The sequence below is a fragment of the Podarcis raffonei genome, chromosome 7 (assembly GCF_027172205.1).
Source record: "Podarcis raffonei isolate rPodRaf1 chromosome 7, rPodRaf1.pri, whole genome shotgun sequence".
Classification (NCBI taxonomy): domain Eukaryota; kingdom Metazoa; phylum Chordata; class Lepidosauria; order Squamata; family Lacertidae; genus Podarcis; species Podarcis raffonei.
In genome coordinates this window covers 61,920,482-61,942,278 of record NC_070608.1, presented here as the reverse complement: position 1 = coordinate 61,942,278, position 21,797 = coordinate 61,920,482, and the positions used below count along the sequence as shown (strand labels likewise).

General features: G+C 43.2%; 1 protein-coding gene across 9 annotated transcripts in view; it reads left to right on the top strand.

Annotated features, from left to right (window-relative positions):
• PHACTR1 (phosphatase and actin regulator 1) overlaps positions 1–21,797 on the top strand; it is a 255,336-nt gene that overhangs the window by 153,560 nt on the left and 79,979 nt on the right. For all 9 annotated transcript variants that reach the window (XM_053396890.1, XM_053396886.1, XM_053396887.1 and 6 more), the window contains one exon: positions 5,553–5,717. In XM_053396890.1, coding sequence (XP_053252865.1) covers positions 5,553–5,717 — 165 coding nt within the window. The remainder of the gene's footprint in view (positions 1–5,552; positions 5,718–21,797) is intronic.

The window sequence follows — 21,797 nt, the reverse complement described above, 5'->3', positions numbered from 1 at the left end:
ATTAATATTAACTTCCAGTAACTCCATAATGTCTATTATGTTTCTCACATTGTCTGACAAATGTCTTCCTGGAAGAAAGCCCGCTTGGTCTTTATGAATCTCCCCCACCAAAACTCTTTTCAATCTTTTTGCTAAAATGTCTGCAAAAATTTTGTAATCCACATTGAGTAATGATATAGGGCGGTAGTTCTTAACCTGGTTCTTCTCAGTCTCTGACTTTGGTATAAGTGTGATATAAGCCTCTTTCCACGATTCAGGTGCCTTCTTCCCCTCTAAAATTTCATTACAAACCTCCTTCAACGGTTGTATAAGCCATTCTTTCAAAGCTTTGTAATATCTGGAGGTTAGTCCATCAGGTCCTGGAGATTTTCCCAATTGCATACTTTGAATGGCTCCCTCAATTTCTTGATCAGTTATCTTCTGGTTCAAAATCACTTTACTTTGTTCAGAAATTTTTTGTAATCCGTATTTTTAAAGAAATTCTTCTATTTCTTTTTCATTCACCGGCCCTTGTGCATAAAGTCTCCTGAAATAACTCTGAAAACAGTTTCTAATCTCATTTGGTTTATAAATGTTCTTTCCTTCCACTTCTAGATTTGTAACCCTATTCTGTTTTTGTCTCTTCTTCAATTGCCATGCCAGAAGTTTCCCACATTTATCAGCCGATTCAAATGTCCTTTGTCTCATTTGTTTTATTTTCCATTCTATCTCTTGGTTCATCAATTCCATATATTGTCTCTGGTAAAACTTAATTTCTCTCAAGATTTCATGTGACTTTGGTTTAGATCTCAATTTTTTCCCCTTCTTTTATCTTTTCCAAAATCTTATCCTTCTTCTCATTATGTCTCTTCCTTTTTATGGAATTCTGTTGTATTAAAAATCCTCGCATAACGGCTTTACTTGCGTCCCAAACTTGACCACATCTTGAGCTTGAAGGTCCCATTAATAGTGTGTGTGTGTGGTAGCTAGATGAAAAGTGCTGGGGGGCATGAATGTTTTGAATGTCTAATATCAGGAGCGAGCAAGCCAGCAGTAAATCCCATGAAGTAAGTAGAGTTTCTTTATCAGAAAAAATAGGATCTCTTCTTCAGTAGGTCTTGCCCCTATGAAGTCATTGCAGAGACTGAAGGTCCTCTCGTCCCCACAGGGTTCCATCCTCTTCAGGCTTATTTCCCAAGCAAAAAGACTGTACCTGCTGCTCCTGCTTCATGCCTCTTCTGATTCTGGGACACCAGGAGGGAGGGGAGCTTGTCACAGCAGGAGGAGGGAGACCCCCATGCCTCTTAACCAGCTGGACTTCTCTCTGCCTCCTGGCCTCCCTCCTCTCCTGCTTCAGCTTCCTCCTCTGATTCTGGGCTTCTCTTTGCCACAGACTCTCCCTGCTCACTAAACCCTGGTGTTACCTCTTCAGCTTCTGTCCCCTCCTCCTCCCAGTCTGCTCCCTCTTCTCTCTCTGACCATTCATCTTCATTCCACCACCAATTCCCAGGCCCTGCGCCTTCATCCCTTGGGGGTTCCCACAGCTGGTTCCTGCCACGTGCATCCAACCAGTCCATGACATCCATGTTGAATTCATTGTGTGAAATGGACACCACAAGCAGAGTCCAGCTTTTGACACAGCAGCACTACAAACACAGTAAAAAATAAAAAGAAGTTTTTGTGGTGATGTCCCAAAGCTGAAACCTTGAGGGAATGTACATAACCAGTCCGCCCAAAAACAGTGGCCAACATATATAGGATTTCCCCTTCCTAGAAAGTACATATAGTGTCATGCTTCTGATCCGTAAAGTGGAACTCTCTCCCAGATTTCTCTCAATAATAGATGTGAACAAGATTTATGAAGCCTATTGCACCTCTGTAGTAACTGTGTTTTGTACTGCAGCCTTAATAAGGTGAACTTTCTGTGACACTTTGCCTCTAGGAAGCCTTTACTGGATTTCTGTTGATGTGTTCTCGGATATCTCTCTCAGCTTAAGGAGAGAAGCAGCATTTATCCTTGCATTAAAAACATTGACGATGTTGCCCTTTTCTGGTGTGGATGGTTCAGAGGGGTTTTTATAGAAACTCATCCACTGTAGCAAAACTTCCTATTGCCTCAGCAGGCACCATATAATTAACGTAACCTTCTTAAAAACGGTGTTGGGCGGGGGGAGAAATGCACATAGCAACTGTGATCTGAAGTGTGTTTTTGAAGCTATAATTGCAGCCCATTGAGCACAAGCAACTGGTAGCAGGTGGTTGTGTGGACATGATACACTAGCTGCTTTTAAAGTTTGTCAGTGATGGGTTTTATTATAGAAGTCAGGCTGAGTAGCAGTTCTCACAGCACTATTCCCAGCTGGTGGAGAAAGATTTTTATTATTATTATTCTCTGCACAGTTTCTGTCCCACTAATGCAGCTCAGCCCAGACATTATCCCACATTTTCCCAATGGTTTATTTTATACAATGCAATAGTGGGAAAACAACTCAGGGACATGGTTTGTTTAATGTATAATAGCCCCATAGTGCTCATTCTTTAAATAAAATTGGGCTTTCTTTAATTACATTTGTCTGTAGAGAGGGCAAAGTGGTTGAATATGTTTCACTTCTAAAAAACAGGACAAGTGAACAGAAGCTTATGCTGTGAGTCGTCTGGGGTTACTTTCCTTTCCTTCCACAACTGCTTTCCTCAACGCAACCAAGCCATTTTGAGAGGCTGGGTTCAGAAGGCCCAAACACTTACTTATGACATCATATCCCACAATGCACTCTGCCTTTCTCAGCAGCTTTTTCTAGACAATTCAGGTCTGGTGTATGCTGCTGTGTTTCCATAAAAACAAATACAAAACCCTACATCAGAGCAAGTGGCTCTCTTATCGCTTAACATTTAAACCACAAAAACATTTGCACCAAATGTTTCCCAATTCCCAAATGATTGAATTGTTCAATTTGTTCCTTCTGGTTTTGCATATCTCTAGTCAAGTGCAGTTAAACACAATTGCAAACTACAGTTTTTCTCCCCTTAGTTATAGCAACCAAACATTGTAATGAAAAGCAGATGTGCTGCACTTTGTTCCAAATAAGAAGAGAAATAAATAGAAATCAGATTGCAGGGCAAGCTGGAGAAACTCCCACTTGCCTGGGAGTAAGCTCCGTTTAATTAAATTGGGCTTACTTCTGAGTAGACATGGTTAGGATTACTGTTAAGGTAGGAGGAGGCCAGGAGAAAGGATATATGGCTATGGAGGATTTTAGAACCCTTGCAAGTTAGCCTGAAGTATTTGCAAAGCTATTTTAAGTACACAAGCCATGTTTCCCTGCAATTTAGGGTGGCTGAGGTTTTATGCTTCATTGTTGGTTCAATTAAACTCAAATTATTTATTTCTGGTACTCCCATTATGGAGGAGGAAATGGAAGGGATTCAGAGCAAGGCAACTAGCTAGAAGTAAAACCTAGAAGTAAAACCACCTAAGCTTTAGCTGATTGGGTTTATTTTTCATCCTACTTCTTTCTCTTCACTCCTTCCCCTTCCACCCTCCAAAATGAGAGTGATGCAGTTATATAGCTGGTTTGACTTCTGCTAGCACATAGCCTCCATAGCAATAATAATAATGCTTGATAATTCTATGAATTAGGCAGGATTGTTAGTCCCACAATACCACTGTTTTTCATGGTCATGAGAACATGAACATTCAGATAGCGATAAAGACCAATCTTGAAACAAGTCTGAATACTTTGATTTTAAATCCTGCAAGTACTAAGAGGGTATTCTCTGTGATAGCCCCAAAACTTTTGAATGCTCTTTCAAAGAGAGATAAACCTGGATACAATGCTGCTGCCAGCTTGGTGTCTGGAAATTAAGATGTGTGTGTTTTAAAGTAAAAACGAACAGTTCAGTCCTATGCACATTTACTCTGAATCACATAAGTGTAACTAGGATTGCACCCTAAAGCTGCAAACCTAAGCATACTTTCTTGGGAGTAAGTCCCATGGAACTAGGTTGGACTTGCTTCTGGAGTAATCATGCATAAAGGTAAAGGGACCCCAGACCATTAGGTCCAGTCATGGCCGACTCTGGGATTGTGGCGCTCATATCGCTTTATTGGCCGAGGGAGCCGGCGTACAGCTTCCGGGTCATGTGGCCAGCATGACTAAGCCGCTTCTGGCGAACCAGAGCAGCACACGGAAACGCTGTTTACCTTCCCGCCGGAGCGGTGCCTATTTATCTACTTGCACTTTGACGTGCTTCCGAACTGCTAGGTTGGCAGGAGCAGGGACCGAGCAACGGGAGCTCACTCCGTCGCGGGGATTCGAACCGCCGACCTTCTGATCTGCAAGTCCTAGGCTCTGTGGTTTAACCCACAGCGCCACCCGCATAGGTTGTAACTAATCCTAGGACTGTAAGCTCTCATTTTGGCATGGTGGCTTCATTGGGTTAGATTTGTGAGAGGTGCCAACAACAGAAGCTTGCCTGAAAGTTATGCTCTTGAGACTGTCACTGCCAGCTAGTGCCTACTTAGATGTGTCTGCTTGTTCTGTTAAGTAGCTTAGCAGGGAAGAAGGCAAAGCACAGAGCCTCTGGGGAGGGGTTTTCTTCCCCTCCCCCCTAATAAGGTTGCATACACACCACACATTTAAAGCACACCCACCCCAATAATCCTGGGAACTGCAGTTTACTCTCACGCAGCTATACTTTCCAGCACCCTTAAACTACAGTTCCCATGATTCAGGGCAGGGGGATGGTGTGCTGAAAGCATTTGGTGCTTGAAAGATTTGCAGAGGTCTTAAAGGTATGATTCCTCCCTACTATGGGCATAGCCAGGATTTGTGTTAGGGGGGGCAGGTAGCCAGAATTTTTGTTGTGGGGGTGGGCACCCACCTGTCATCATCCTCTATCTGGCTCTGTCTAGCAGATTTAGATTGAAATGTCTCAACAACAGTTTTAAATTACTTTCTTTTGAGCCCAAGTACTCTGAAAAATTTGTCAAAATCTTTCTACGATTGGTACTTTAAGTTAAGTATTTTTATTTACTTACTTGATTTGGTGGGCAGCTGCCCCCCCCCCATCTGCGCCCATGCCCCCTACCCACCCATTAATTTTGGCCCTGCTTTTCTAGTGCTTCTATTTTATTTTCCTATTTAAGGCCACAATCCTAAACCCACTTACCTTTTAAGCCCCATTGAATTGTATAGAAGAAGAGGACATGAGTTGGGATAACTCTGTTACTCTTTCAGAGCCTTTGTAGCCCTTTAATCTTGTACCCTCTTTTTCCTTTCGCTCCTCCCTGTTTTATTTAAAGACTACTGGTAAAGATATTGCCTAAAAAAAAACCACTTGCAATACTGATCTGGAGAAGGAAGTATCTTTCAGATGTGTGGGATCACCTTCCTGGATTATCTGCAAATGCTTGTTGAAAGGTGTTATACAAAGGGCAAGTGTTACTATTAATACCTGCCTTTGTCAGCACAATGTGATCTTGTCTTAAAACAGAACTTTTCTCTCTGGCAAAGGGGGGAAGGTTGTCCATCTGCTTTACTGACATAGGCTCCTTTCACTGTTTCAAAACGCAGCTGAAGAAGTGGAGAGACTGGCAGCCATGCGCTCGGACTCGCTTGTTCCAGGGACACACACCCCTCCGATTAGGAGACGGAGCAAATTCGCCACTCTAGGAAGAATTTTCAAGCCATGGAAGTGGCGGAAGAAGAAGAGTGAAAAGTTCAAGCACACCTCAGCAGGTAATTTTGGCCCTTCTCTCGATGGTGGGTGATGCTTTGCTATTAAGAGCAAATGAGGAAGTCAGAATCTGTCCGCTAGTAGGATTATTACAAAGCAGCCAAGGACTTGTTGTTGCTGTTGTTGTTTATTAAATTTGTCTACCACCCTATATCTGCAGGTCTCAGGGTGGTTCACAGGATAAAATCACAATATAGAAACACAAAATACATAATCAAAATAAAAACAACCCAATAACTCTCCCCCCCACACACACATTTTAAAAGGGGGAATTGGATGTCAATCAACCAAAGACCTGGTTAAAGTGGAACGATTTTGCCTGGTGCTTAAATGTTTACAATGAAGGCCCCAGGCGAACTTCCCTGGGGAGAGCATTCCACAAACAGGGAGCCACAGCAGAAAAGGCCTGTTCTCATGTTGCCACCCTCTAGGCCTCTTGTGGAGGAGGCACACAAAGAAGGGCCTCAGAAGATAATCTCAGGGTCCGGGTAGGTTTATATAGAAAGAGGCGGTCTTTGGGATACTGCAGTCCTGAGCTGTTAATGACATGTGCATGCTGTGGTTTTTTTAATGGATCTGTGGTGCTCAACCTGTCCCCAGGTGATGCATGTGCCCACAGACCATTCCTTCAGTTGACCACATTATAGGTGGAATGTGCATAAGTGCCTCACAGTCAGTAATTCCCTATAATATATTTATTTGAGTTTTTAAAAAAACAATAATTAAAAGTTTATTGGCGTAAACACAGAATACAATAAAAATTATGGATATGGCAAATAAAAATAAATGTACATGTATAAAAAGAAAACACAGAAAACTGTTTTATTTGTTAAATTTATTAAATTTCTATAGCACCCTTCATCCGATGATCCCAGGGCGGTTTATAATGTCAAAAGCACAAAAATGCACAACATAGTAACAAACAATAACCTCCCCATGGTTTAAAAGGCCATATTTAAGTAGGTATGTGTTTATGTAAATATCAGTTGGTTTCAGAAACAAAATGAGGCCACCCCAAAATATAATAGTGGCAGGCTGCTATATATTTGGGTGGCATCCTAGGTACACAGAAATATATGTTTTTGGATGGAACAAAAATGGAAATCCAGTAAGCAACCCCAAACTGCCTGTTGGAAGGCTGCTTGCTTCCAGAATATTGATGGCAGCTGTGGAATGGTTTGAGCGAAAAGGAAGCCAGGCGGTCAAATCAACCAATCGGGGGGGGGGGGCTTTCAGACATGGATAACTTAGTAGCATGCAATCATTGCTGCTGTGCTTTAAACTAGAATTGCAACTCTGTTTCCAGACTTCTAAAACTATGGAGCAAAGTAGCTTCCCTCTTTCCCTAGCCCCTAATATTGGAGGGGTGTAGTTTTCCTTGGACCCACTTTGTGTGGGTTAGATATCTCCCTCCCCCCGCCTGCAGCTTGGGGCAGAGGGAGGCAATGTCATTTGGAAAAAAGGGGTTAAGACAGTTTGTTCACATAGTCCACTAGACGCTGCTTGGAGGCCTCATATGAATAGTAGCCTCTGTGTTTGGTCACATGTCTGATGTATTTATATCACTGCTCTTTCATTAATATCTGCTGACTGCATGGAACTTGAGGGTTAATTATACTTTTTCGTTTCATGGCATGTAAGATTCCACTGGCTTTGTTACTTTTACCACTCCACTTTATCTGGATTCAAAATCTATTGTTGTCAAAGAGACGCAGCCATGCAAAAAAGCAAATGAGATCCCCTTCATGTTCTGTATAAGTCATCCTTGTAAGTATCCCATAAGACTTGTAGCACACACTTCAGATAGCCAGTTCATACAGCCGTATTGTAAACACCTGTGGCAGAAAAGCACTCAGAAGAATCTGCATGGTTTTCTTAGTGAATGTAGAAGAAAGGGTAGGATGCTTTTTCAAACTGTGCATGATAACAGATCAGGGCTGAGTTGGTATCTGATATCTCAAAGCTCAATACAGTGAGCCATTTAATTTCCAAAGTAAATCAAAAGAAACCCCAGGAGGTGCTGTAATGAGAGCTCGCACGTATTTATGGCTAATCCTTCAGTGTACTGATAAATGTATTTTAGAAAAATATAATTCCCATCAGTCTCCTGGGGAAAATACAGTTCCGTTTCCCCCACTTTGAAGAGGCTTAAATTAGAGGGTGGTGATAAATAAACATAGCCTATGGGCTCAAGCAGAAGGTTCAAGTGTATTTGATGCTCAGAGCTGGTGCAATGTATTGCACTTTTGTATCTCATCCATAGTTACCACGGGAAGACAAAGCCCTAAAAAGCTAAGCTTCGTAGTGTCCAGTAGTGCCATTTACCTTTCTGCTGGAGCGGTACCTATTTCTCTACTTGCACTTTGACGTGCTTTCGAACTGCTAGGTTGGCAGGAGCTGGGACTGAACAACTGGAGCTCACCCCATCGCGAGGATTCGAACCGCCGATTGGCAAGCCCAAGGCTCAGTGATTTACACCACAGCGCCACCCACATCCCCAAATGACAAATTGTAAATGATAAATGGTAAATGCAGTCTTGAATAGGAATCAGATCAAAAATCTAGGCCTGGAGTTCCATAAATTTAGAGATGCTCTCTATCTGGAAAGCAAATATTTAATATTAGCAGCATTTTACCTGAAGTCAAAGGCAGCCAGCAGCCAATTCAAATATGTCCTGAGGAAAGGTTTGCAAGGTACACTGAAGTTAAACAGTTTATTATCTAGAATGTCATCTTTTCTAAAAACCATTAAAACTTTAATTAACATTGAGGCCCTGGAAGCCCTAGGCAACCCATGTTCAGGCAGATAACACTGTGACAGCCATAATTATTGCAAAAACTTCTAAATGACCCGATTGTATCTCAATAGGGATGGTCTATTTTACTTGATAAACATTCATAAATGACCAGATCTTATCGGTTTAGTAAAGGGATAGTCTACTTTGCTTGATAGCAATAGTTCATAAGTTGTGTAAAGGAAGCCATCATGATGCCATCTGTACTCTAGAGAGATTGTCAACGTTATTTTCTGCCACGTTGTGTTGAAATGTTCATTTTTTTCAGAGGAACTGCTGACCTCCCCTTAGCTTTTGGGTAATGACCAACAAATCCCCCCAACTAGTCTGCACCATGTAGAGATTAGGGGAACAGGAAGGAGGCAAAGTGGAAACCACTAGCAGTGAAGTTGTCACCTGATGCATAATTATTCTCCACCCCTGTTCTAACCACATGGAAGCAAAATAAAAAGTGTGTATTTAGACATGATCTGATGAGCTGCTGTGCTGATTAGCCCATACAAGCAAAGGATGACTTTGAACTGAAGTTGCCTCTAATGACTGGAAGAGAGGGATTTATAAGCTTGTAAATCCCAGTTCACACCTCACCAGCCACTGGGTGATCTTAGGCAAGCTGCTGTCTCACAGCTTTAGCCCCTGCCTTGTGTGTATTATAGGGATAATAATGCTGGATTGCTTTACAGGATTTTGGACTACTGAAATATTTCAAATGTTTTGTGCACTTAGGAAAAGCTTTGTATAATATTAGGCAATTTCCATGGTTGAGTTCTGTCTAAGGATGGGGGAAGAGTTCATTTGGTCTGCATTCCGCAGAGGACTAAATTGATCTGATACTCTCAAGCTCACTTGTGGATCAAAATGCATTTTGCAATGCGTTTTCTGTGCACAGTATACATATTACATAAAAGAGAAGCACTAAGGGTGGTATTAATGGGACGTGGGTGGCGCTGTGGTCTAAACTACAGAGCCTAGGGCTTGCCGATCAGAAGGTCAGCAGATGTGGTGAGCTCCCGTTGTTCAGTCCCTGCTCCTGCCCACCTAGCAGTTCGAAAGCACCCAGTGCAAGTAAATAAATAGGTACCGCTCCGGCGGGAAGGTAAACGGTGTTTCCGTGCACTGCTCTGGTTCGCCAGAAGCAGCTTAGTCATGCTGGCCACATGACCTGGAAGCTGTCTGTGGACAAACGTTGGCTCCCTCAGCCTATAGAGCGAGATGAGAGTGCAACCCCAGAGTCATCCGCGACTGGACCTAACGGCCAGGAGTACCTTTACCTTTAAGGGTGGTATTGAATGTTTTGCTCTTCCAGTTGTTTCATCTATGCAACTGGAAGAGCTTGCTAGATGAAGTGATACCCCTCTCCTCCTGTGCACTGTTCTGATGGTTCTCCCAACCTCCCCAATCCGATTTCTGGGGTGTTGGTGGTGGGGAGGGAAAGGGGAGAAAGCTGTGCTGCAAACACAGTTGTCTTTGCACAGGGCTTCTTCTGATGGGGCTGGTTAACTGAATCCTGGTGTGTGTTTCACTGATGAATGCATTGGAAAAGTGCATATTTTATGGTAAAAAAGGTGCTAATTATTGGAAGAGTGCATACAAAACGTGTACAATGAGACACAGTGGCAAGCAATGGGACTCCAGTGTCAGAGACGACCTATAGAGGATGGAATTAGGTGCTCAGCACATTCCCAGTTTTGCCATGTACAGGGCAATTGGGCAAGGAAATTGGAATTAAGACACCAAACCCTATTTCAGGGCTGGGGAGACTGTAGTCCTACAGACATTACTGAACTACAACTCCCATGAGCCCTAGCAAGCATGGCTAATAGCCAGGGGTTATGGAAACTGCAGTTTAGCACTATCTGGAGGGCCAAATGTTCTTCAGATCTACCCTAGCTGGTCCCTTGATTTCAGCCACATACACCCAAGCTGAGTTCCAAATTACAGTAGTGGAAAAACACTAACCTAGGCAGTCAGTAACGCTACCAAAATTTATCAATTGTCATCAGTGTTGCTTTTACTTCTGGCCCATGCTGCTGAAGAGGACACCATCTTCTAAAGCAAGTGAGGTTCTTTGCATGATTTGAATACCATAGAGGTTTTTGTGCTCGATGTATTCTGGAGGATGTGTTGTTCTGAGATACAGTTCTACCCATCCCTGTGCAATAAGTCCAGCCTATTCTTCTATTCCCTATTCTACTAACCTGTTAAAAGTATGAGAAGCACTGCCTTCCTCCAACATTTGTGAGCACTACCGCTTGCTCAAGCAAAGTCCAAGACCTGACCCCAAAAATATTTTTGGATGATCTAGAAGCAGCAAAACCTTTCTGCAAGAATTCGGGGTGGGGTGGGGTGGGAGTGGGAGTGGAGTGGAGTGGCCGGGTATTTTGAGAACAGTTCATTCTTCTTGTTAAGCCCATGCCTCAGAGAGAAGAAGATGCAGGATATGACCCCAGTTTTTTAGACTTGCTGATGGGGACACATGTGCTTTTCACAACACATAGTAATAAGATGAGAAGAAATAACATGGGAAGTAGTTGGGAAGTAGTTACCCAGTGGACCCTGCCTCTGATAGCTTTAGGCCTCAATTGCCTATTTTACACAGCTGATACTTGTAGCGGTTGTCTATTTTTGCACACGAGTTGGCAAATGCAGGCTGCTGATGAAAAGGGATGTTTGTGTTTCTGTGCGGCTGAATCTTTTGTGTGCCCCCTTGAAAATCTGCTGCGTAGCATATTTCGAGCCATTAAGAAGCGGGTTTTGCCTTGCTGGATTGAAAAGGCTTTTTAAGAATGTGCTAACCCTCATGCCATCACTTTAATGGCACACGGGGGGGGGGGAGAGAATCCTTAAATGTGTCCAAGCTTACAGGAAAGGAATGTTTAATGAGGCCATTTCAATTTTATGCTAATTACACTTCCAGCTGCTATAAAGATTATATGCAACAGCCTCAAACTTCAATTCTGTGATGTTCTGCAATGGTAAAGGTAAAGGTAAAGGTACCCCTGCCCGTACGGGCCAGTCTTGCCAGACTCTAGGGTTGTGCGCCCATCTCACTCAAGAGGCCGGGGGCCAGCGCTGTCCAGAGACACTTCCGGGTCACGTGGCCAGCGTGACATCGCTGCTCTGGCGAGCCAGAGCCGCACACGGAAACGCCATTTACCTTCCCGCTAGTAAGCGGTCCCTATTTATCTACTTGCACCCGGGAGTGCTTTCGAACTGCTAGGTTGGCAGGAGCTGGGACCGAACAACGGGAGCGCACCCCGCCGCGGGGATTCGAACCGCCGACCTTTCGATCGGCAAGCCCTAGGCGCTGAGGCTTTTTTTTTTTTCTGCAAAAAGTGGGAGGGGAAGGGGACAGAATGCTGTTAATCTGTAAGGGAGGGGATGTATAAGACAGGGTTTAAAGCCTGAATAGGTAAAATAAAATAAAAATGCAACTGAGTGTTCATATTTTCTCTCTGTGTGTGTGACTAGTAGGTTGCATCATATGTTAAAAAGAGGCTTTGCCAACAAATTTACTAATAATGAAATCCCTGGATCTGCAGGTTTACTTTCTTTAAAAATCGATTCTCATATGTAAGATGGGATTGTTATCAGCTGAAGCTGCCAAAATGTGTGGATTTTGTCAAAACAAAGTCTTTAAAGCCTTTCCTGCCAATCACAAACCCATAATAGTTGGATGTTTATGAAATGCATGTCTGCAGTCGTTTACGTCTTAGGTATTTTTGGTACCTATGTAGTATATGTTGGAGTTTCCGTTAGTCCTTTCTTAATCACTAACTATAACTAAGCATGTGCATATGTAACTGTACTTGATCTCAACCCTTCACATCCAGGGTGACGTGAAGCTATGTGGATAAGCAGGTGCTTTCCATTCCAAAGATTCCAGGTTCAGTCCCCATCATCTCCAGCTAAGGTGGTTCAAACTCTGGAGAGCTGCCACCAAATCAGCATAGTAAGCAAACTGGAGCTCACTGATCAGTGGTCTGACTTGATGTAAGGCAACTTTCTGTTTTTAATGTCCATGTCAATTTGATCCTCTGTGGATACTCTCACAAACACACATGGAATGAATGGAGCAGGGGAAAAGATATTTTTACCAGCTCCAACTGTTTCATTTATCTGAGAAAAAGTATAGTTAAACTATATAGTGAAACTAAATAAATATTGACTTAAGGAGACATTTATGATCGGTTAGAGCTGTAGAAAATGCAACCAGGAAAACCCTTGTAGTAGCCTTCTTTAAGAACCCCCTTCCCAAAAAATCAGGGCAGTTTTGGAAAGCTCCGTCTGCCATCTTGATTCAAAATGGCACCCAAATGTATCCAAACTTAGACAAAAACCTGCTCCTTGGGAACCATCACACAAAATTTGCTTACAATATCACATAGCTATATAAACAACCTTCCAAAATATTTAGTAGTTTAGAATTATTTTAAATTTTTTATCTTATGCTTGGATTCTCCCCGCCGCCTATTTAAAGACCTAGAAAATGTTAATATCATTAATGATAACAAATGCCCCTCAAACATCCTTCACTGTGAAAACCCATTGCTCTTACTTTGCAAAGCAGTCCTGCATTACTGTGAAGGTTCTGCAAAGTTTCTCTTGTCGCTCAATTCCCATATGATCTGAATACGTACATGGAAAACAAAGAGGTCTTGCCATAAAACAGATGCTTATCAAAATCTGGGACCACATCCAGCAATCATAGGCCAGGCTGATCGAAGTTGGAAATATACTAGTAGCCAGAATTTGTGCAACATCTAGAGGACAGCCATTTTAAAACTTGGGGCTTGTGCACAGTTTCAACAGAGTTTCCCCAGTATCGGGATAAAAAGGTAAAGGTATCCCTGACCATTAGGTCCACTCTGGGGTTGTGGCGCTCATCTCGCTCTATAGGCCGAGAGAGATGGCATTTGTCTGCAGACAGCTTCCGGGTCATGTGGCCAGCATGACTAAGCCACTTCTGGCGAACCAGAGCAGCGCACGGGAACACCATTTACCTTCCCGCCAGAGTAGTACCTATTTACCTACTTGCACTTGGCATGCTTTTGAACTGCTAGGTTGGCAGGAGCAGGGACTGAGCAACGGGAGCTCACCCCATCACGAGGATTCAAACTGCCAACCTTCTGATCGGCAAGCCCTAGGCTCTGTGGTTTAACCAACAGCGGCACCCGCATTCCTAGTATCAGGATAGTCATGTGGAATCTGCGTTGGAACCTCCATTTAGTGTTAGGTCTCAAACATTGATTCATTGTTAGTATAATGAATCTGGTTCCAGGCTGTGGAGAGAGATGCAAAACCAGAGCCAGGTTCAAGATCAAAGCAAACATGCAAGACCATCATCTATGTCAATCTAAGAATTAGATTTCAGCTCTATTGGCTTTTAGCTAGACAGCAATGGAAAAAGTTGATCAGCAGTGGGATTGCTTGCTGTTAGTTTTGCCTTGTACCTTTACTATCAAAGAGAAATGTCTATGTGCCTTAGCCTAGTACTGCTGTCCTTGTTTCTGAGTCATGTTATTCTCATCTGCTTGCAATACAACAGAAATGCATGTATAAATCCCATTGATTTTTATGAGGCATAATGGGCAATTGCATATTGAATTGCTGCTAAAAAAAGAGTTGTGTCCTGTGTTGTTTTGGTGAATTTCTGTTTTGGTGCTACAGCACCATTGAGATGATAATTGATCCTAGAAATACAGAGCAACAAAGTGTAAATATTGCAGTTTCATCATAAATCAAATTTGAGGGTATTTTATTCTTATTTTAATCAGCATTGCCAGCAGTAGAATAAATGAAGCAGCCATCCCTTAGGCACGAGTAGTACAGCACATTGATTGAGCCACACTGTTCCACTGACCTCCTGCTTGTATGACCCACATTTGATTTGTCTGTCTGTTGTCTTGGTAATGGGAGTCTCTTGTACAGTGACTTATATTTCCAGGGTTCTATAGTTCTGGTAGCCATCAGTAACTCATGAGCTTGAAAGAACAGCCTTGACCATCCTGAGCTCAAGGGCATCACACACACAAACATACACAAACAAACACAATCTGGTTTGCTGATAATCTCTGGCCATCCAGTTCACATGTTGCATTTGTCTGCATGACACTGGTCTGAGAACAGAATTATTTGCATGCATACACTATTTGCACAATATATTTTTCTGCACTGTCATACAAACAGAGACTAACCTAAGCCCTGCCGGCTTTGTTTTAAGTAGTGAACAGGTGGTATTCTTTTTAAAATTTCTGAAAAGACATTAACATCAGGCTCTTGTGGCATCAGAAAGCCAAAGTCCTTCAAGTGTACACCCATCTTTCATGCAGATGGAAGAAAATATATTGTAATTGTACAGTGAAAATATATTGTACAGTGGAAACTCAGTTCCCGAACGCCTCCATTGTCATACGTTTCAGTTCTCAAACTCTGAAAACCCAGAAGTAAATGCTTCTGTTTTCGAACATTTTTCAGAATCCAAACATGCAAGAAGCTCTTGCAACCAATGGGAAGCCGCGCCTCGGTTTTCGAATGTTTCAGAAGCCGAATGGGCTTCCAAAATGGATTACGTTCGAGAACTGAGGTACCACTGTATATCGTTATGAGTATTTGCGTGGTAGGCTCAAAGCCTGAGCTCCCTTTCTAATTCCTGGATCCAGCATGACTTCAATTGCTGGAATAGTGAGGTCAGGCTGATAATGGCCCACTAAGTATGTGACAGAAGTGGGCCAGCTGTAAATAACAGAGCGAGCAAAAGTTAACTCCTTGTTAGCAAAACAGGATCTGCACAGGAGTGTGAGGCCTAATGAGCACAGCAACTCAGGTCTTGCCCCCATGAAGCAGCTGACAAGACTAAAGGTCCCTGCCTCTCCAAAGCCAGCTATGTCTCCACCCCTCTAGGGTTTTTCCCAAGGAATCAGAGACTCTGCCTGTGTACCTGTCTATGCTTCTCCAGCTTCATGGCTCTCCTGGTTCTGTGACACTAGGAGGGAGGGAAGCTTGTTGCAGCAGGAGGGGGAGACACCCATGCCTCTTCACCAGCTGGTCTCCCTTCTCTCCTGCTTCAGCTTCTGCCTCTGGTTCTGGGCTTCTCTCTGCCACGGACTCTCCCTGCTCACTAAACCCTGTTACCTCTTCAGCTTTGACACCTTCTCCCAGTTTTCTCCATCTTCTCCCTCTGACCACTCATCATTATCTCACCACCAATGCCCTGGCTCTCAGCCTTCTTCCTTTGGGGCTTCCCCATCCCACCATTCCTTTGCGTCCAACCAGTCCATGACAGTATGAGTTGTTACGGAAACAAAGGAACTGGCTCTGTGCCAGAGGACAAATGGGTGGGCCTTCCTCCCCCAATTGTCTGCTAGTTAGAAAACAAAAGGCCAACATGGAGAGTTGAGTGATGTGAGCCAGAAGCTAGATAAAAAGCTGCAGGCTGGAAAGACAATCAGAGAGCCAGGTTGTATATATGTGTAAATTAACCATATATCATAAAGACACAACAGTCTCCGCTGTGCCTCATTCCAAAAGGAAACATGTGTCCTGGGTAAGTGCCTGGAACCGCTGGGATCTTGCACCGCTTGGAGATTAGGGTGGCATGCAGCAATATCAAATAATACTCTTCCCTGTTGGCACTGCATTTGTTAGCCTCACTTGCTTGTCTATCTTCTGGTGCCCATGGGCATAGGTCCAATAAACTATTCTGTGTATTCCACTGAGAATATTCTCTGCTGCTGCACTCACAAGATTGTCTGCGTTAAACATTTACTGTGTACCAGTGCTGAATTGAATTTAAATAACTAGCAGTTGACATGAAGCAGCCATACTAAAAGTATGCAGAAGTCCCAAGCCACAGTAACTAGCCCTGTTCATACTTAATGGTAAGTGATAAACCTGGCTTATTGTGAATGAGCAGCATCTTGGCGCATGCTGCTCATATGCACCTCCCCCTCTCCTCTCTGTGTCACACCAGGAGGAAGCAAGAAGCAGCAATGGACAAAACTGTCTTTGCTGGAAATTGTACAACAGAAACGGAGCAGTTGACATGCAGGTCCATTGCTTTTTTTACTGTTGCGTATGTTCAAAGTAGGGACGCGGGTGGCGCTGTGGGTTAAACCACAGAGCCTAGGACTTGCCGATCAGAAGGTCGGTAGTTCGAATCCCCGCAACGGGGTAAGCTCCTGTTGTTCGGTCCCTGCTCCTGCCAACCTAGCAGTTCGAAAGCACATCAAAGTGCAAGTAGATAAATAGGTACCGCTCTAGCGGGAAGGTAAACGGCATTTCCGTGTGCTGCTCTGGTTCGCCAGAAGTGGCTCAGTCATGCTGGCCACATGACCCGGAAGCTGTATGCCGGCTCCCTCAGCCAATAAAGCAAGATGAGCGCCGCAACCCCAGAGTCGGTCACGACTGGACCTAATGGTCAGGGGTCCCTTTACCTTTACCTTTATGTTCAAAGTAAACAGGATTTGTGTTCAGTCCAAGCATAAAAAATATACATTTCAGTAACTTGCTCCATTTTCTTTTGGTAGTTGGTTTCTTTTATAGCAAGAAAGCAACCTCTTTCAAAACAACCAACCACAAAAACAAGCAAACCACAAGTGGTTTTTACCAGCACGGAAAGGATCACAGCTGATTTTCTTTGTGCAGTCACGCACTTTATTTCCTCCTTAAAAGGTCAAATATAACCACCATGTGATTCTAAAGACGGTGCACCGTAAGTGCTTTCAAAAGAAATAGTGGGAAATTTCCAGGGTGAATTTGGATATAGCTTTTGGTGTGTGACATGCAAGTAATTTTAGGTACCCAGGCCTGGCATCTGGGATGGCCAGTTATTGTGCTCTTGGATGCCGTTCTATCCTCTGGAAGTATTCCAGGGGCTGGAAGGAACTTTTACCATACAAACTAGACCCTCCTCCGTGCCCACCACCCACATGCACACTCAAAAATGATAGCTCAGTCGGTTAGAGCTTGGTGCTGCTAACACCAAGGATGCAAGTTCAGTTCCCGTAAGGGACAGCTGCGTATTCCTGCATTGCAGGGGGTTGGACTAGATGATCCTCAGCGTCCCTTCCAACTCTATGGTTCTATGAATAGCCAGGGCGTTACGGAAGGCAGGGGTAGATAACTTGGGACCCTCCAGATGTTGTTCAAACACAACTCCCATCATGTGCAACCTGGCTAACTGATTTAACAAGCTACATGTGTGGCTCTGTCTCAGGTAATTTTAATGTTTTCTCTTTTTTTACCAAATGCAACCACAGAAACTGCAGTGTGGAGCTGTGGATCTGTATGTGGAGCAGGGGGAGAACTACAGTGGTACCTCTGGTTGCGGACGGGATCTGTTCTGGAGGTCCGGTCGGATCCCAAGGTTTCCGCAACCTGAGGACTGCTTCTGCGCATGCGTGCGGGGCAAAACCTGGTCAAATAGATCCGGGTTTGTTGCTTTCGCATCCTGAAGTTTATATAACCAGAGGGTTATGTAACCGGAGGTACTACTGTAATGGGTAGCGGGTGGGTGGGTGGAAATGTGTCTTTTCCTCATGTAGGAAAAGTACCTTGTGAGATGGGGTAGTTTTAAGCAGGGAAGGCAGTGAAGAGAAAAGCACTAGGAAGCCCGTTTCCCTGTGCTAGTCTTCTATGGCTGCATTTAGGGGTTTTATATATATATATGTTAGCAAAATATTACATGTGATTTCACTGTCACATGTATTTGGGCCTTTAAAAAATGCTCTGCCCACTAAGCTAAAAGACTAGCTGATGGTGACAATTTTCTTCACATCAGCAGTATTTTCCCGGGCAGTGGCTAAAAGGCTATTTGGGAAAACAGCCTCAAGAAGTTTCTTTTTGGCGCTCCTGTGCCTGTCTACCCCATAGCATAAATATTTAGAAGCCGATTTAGAAAGCTCTAGCAGTGCTGAGTCATAGGCAGCAGAAGCAGATCTGAGCTTAGCGGCTGCTGGTTCAGGGAGGATCATTGCTAAGGAATGCCAGGAGGTGGTTGGGAGACGGTTGTGTGGGCATTAATTCATGATATAATTATACTGCCATGTTTCTATTCTTTATATTCAAAAGAGGCAAACGAACCTGGTTATAAACTCTGTTATAAAACATAAATATCTAAAGAACGCAATAAAATCTCACAATTTAAAACAGGTACTCAGGTCTTGCTTTTGGACTTCCCATAGGTTGGCAGGTGTCAGAACAACATGCCAAACCCTCCAAGTGTCCCTGTTTTCCAGGGACGGTTCCGGATTTGCAGAATCTGTCCCGGTTTCTGTTTTGATCTTGGAATGTCCCTCTTTTCCTCAGGACATCCCTATTTTCATTGGAGATATGTTGGAGGGTATGGAGTTATGTGACATACCCCCCCCCCCAGCAAGGAGAGAAGTAACTATACAACCTTTAGAAGACATCTAAAGGCAGCCCTGCATAGGGAAGTTTTTTAATGTTTTATTATGTTGTTATATATGTTGGGAACTGACCAGAGAGGCTGGGGCAACCCTGTCAGATGGGTTGGGTATAAATAATAAAAATATTTTTATTATGGAATAGGAGGATTTTCATTGGAGAAATGTTGGAAGGTATGGGATTCTAGACTAGATGGTTCTGATTCAGCTTGGCTCTTCTTACAAGGTGGTTGAAGCAGCAGCACCCCTCCCAAAAAACAGCAGGCAGTTTTGGCATGCGTGTTAGCAGGAAATAAAATCCCCTTCTTAGATACATCAGCATGCATTATGTGTACTTGCAAGATTTACAGTATTTTGGATGAAAAGTATAACATGCAGCCCTAAACCAATGACTTCTTTGTTGTCGTTGTTTTTCAGAGGAATTCAATTCATTATGATTCCAAAAGGTTTGAATTAGGATCTGCTTGACATTATTAATTTATTATACGTACTTTTGCAAATATATTTCTTGCAAATCAGTTACTACTACAATTTCAGCACTAAGGGTTGGGATCTATTTTCAAGGAGCTTATGCTGTTTCATCTATGCCCAAACCTGGAGTTCTTGCCTTTGGGCATCTCAGTCTGGGCGGTTATCCCTTGATACTTTTTGAAAATTCCTTCTGGTAAAAGTGCACCATAGCATGACTAGACAGAAAATGTTGATTCCCCCCCCCCCCCGCAGATTCTTAAGGCTTATTCACGGGGCAAGAGTTTCTGCACAAACCTCTTGTATCTAATAGTATAGCCTGGGAACTGTTTGCCAGCTCAAAGGAGTTTTCTATTCCTGGGATAGTGGCGGGGGGGCATGAATTCTGTGCTTGTTCTGTTCTCACTAAACATCTTTGCCCACGAATTTTTCCCACCACAATTCCTGTGAAGGAATCAAACTGTATTGCTCTTAGATTATGCATGCTCTGTTTGGTCTTGACTGACGTCATTGCTCCCAGAACCACAATGACGCTTGCTGCCGAAACTGTGTGATTATATAAGCAGAGTATCTCTCTTTTTTCCACAGCAAAACATATTCTTTTGCAGCTATATTTAAAGCATGGGATTCGCAGCAAAGCATCCGCATGCCAAGGATCACTTCCTGAGCCCACTCCTACCCCCGTCACATTTTGCTGAAGGCTCTATTCTGTCAGCTACATTCATTTCTACCACTGCCTGCCTTGTGCCAGTTTAAAAAGCCAATAGTATATTATGGCTAGAAATATACTAAGTAAACATGACTGTTCTGCAGTGCTGCCAATAGTTCAAAGTGAACCCAAGGGTGGGCAGCATGCAAAATGGCAGGTTCGTGTTCCTGCCTGCCCATTGACATGTATCTGCACTAGAAACTAGCTGCATGCACATGGCCACACACACACTTTACTAAAGACAATTGAACCCTGAAGAATGAGGGTTTATGATACCAACAGTGTTTTAATAAGGGAGGAATCCACCCAGTTGTAGATTAAAAGAACACTGTTCCTTGTACACAGAAATAGTTGGAGTGTAGGCAAAAATTAAACAGTGAGACCTCCTCTGCTCAAAAGGCTAGTTAGTCATCTGTGCCCAGGTTACAGAAAGATGGAAAGTGAAAGCAGGTTGTCAAGCAGCTGTATTATTTTGGTTTGGCATTTTTTACTTACGTCATTGCTCAAGATGCCACGATTGTAATGAAACCTCAAATAAGTTTGCAAAATGAATTTAAAAACTTGGAACCCAGGAAGCTGCCTCCTACCAATTCAGATCACTGGTCCATCTAGTTTACAATTGCCTATAGTGACTGGCATAGGTGTGCCACTAGCCTGCGCACCCAGGGAATTTTCTTTTTTAAAGGCAACATTTATTGAATACTCATACGCAATCACAGAGGACATTATTCTTCAAGCAAACCAAAGAAACGAAAACTTAAATAAGCTTAATTTTTAATATTAACAACTAAAATTTGCTTAAGAAATGAGACACAAAATAACAAAAGTTTTCCAGGTGCATTCAAAGATACAGTCAACTTTCACAATCTGTATCTTTACCCAGATAATGAGCTAACCCAGACTGACCAAGACAGATTAAAGTTTCTTCACCATCCTGTCCTAGAGAATGAGACATCACTCGCTAGGTGTTATGGACTTAAATTTCTCAATCACAAGGCCGGGATGGCTTCTCCTCCTCCTTGTTGCATGCTACAAAAGCATCCCCTCACCTGCACCCAAGGTGCAGACCGGAACTCTGATGGAGACAGAGCCATGAGAGAGAGAGAGAGAGAGAGAGAGAGAGAGAGAGAGAGATAGATATGCAGGCAGAAGCTGCATATCCATTCCAGACCTATTCCAGCCTAATTATTCTGCCTGCATCTCTATCAGCTTCCCTCCTCCCTTCAGCCTTCGTCACTTCTCCACCATTGCTTCCCTGCATGTTGTGGCAGCTGAGGGAGTCAAGTTGCCTCTGTGTACTCTCTCTTCCTTGCCATGCTGATTGGTAATAGGGTTCCAGGACTTCAGGCAAGGCAGAAGTACCGTATTTCCCCAGTTTTATGTCCTTATCCATTCTGGTTGGGGCCAATGAGTGGGCCTTCTTTAAAAAGGCTTTTTACTTTGAGTCCTTGTGAAACACTGAGGAAAAAGGCAATAATTTTACATTCCCATACATACAATACATGCAACCAAATTTGAATCTCTTGTTAAGGTAAAATTATTCAAATACCATGCTTCCCATGCAAATATATTGCCAATAATACCATTCATGGAGGATCAGCATTCTCTGTATGCAGCAAGCCAAGAGTGTTGGAATGTTTTTGACAAATCCCCATACGATCTGAGGAACAGATGTTTTCCACTCTGTGTGGTCTTCTATGTAGC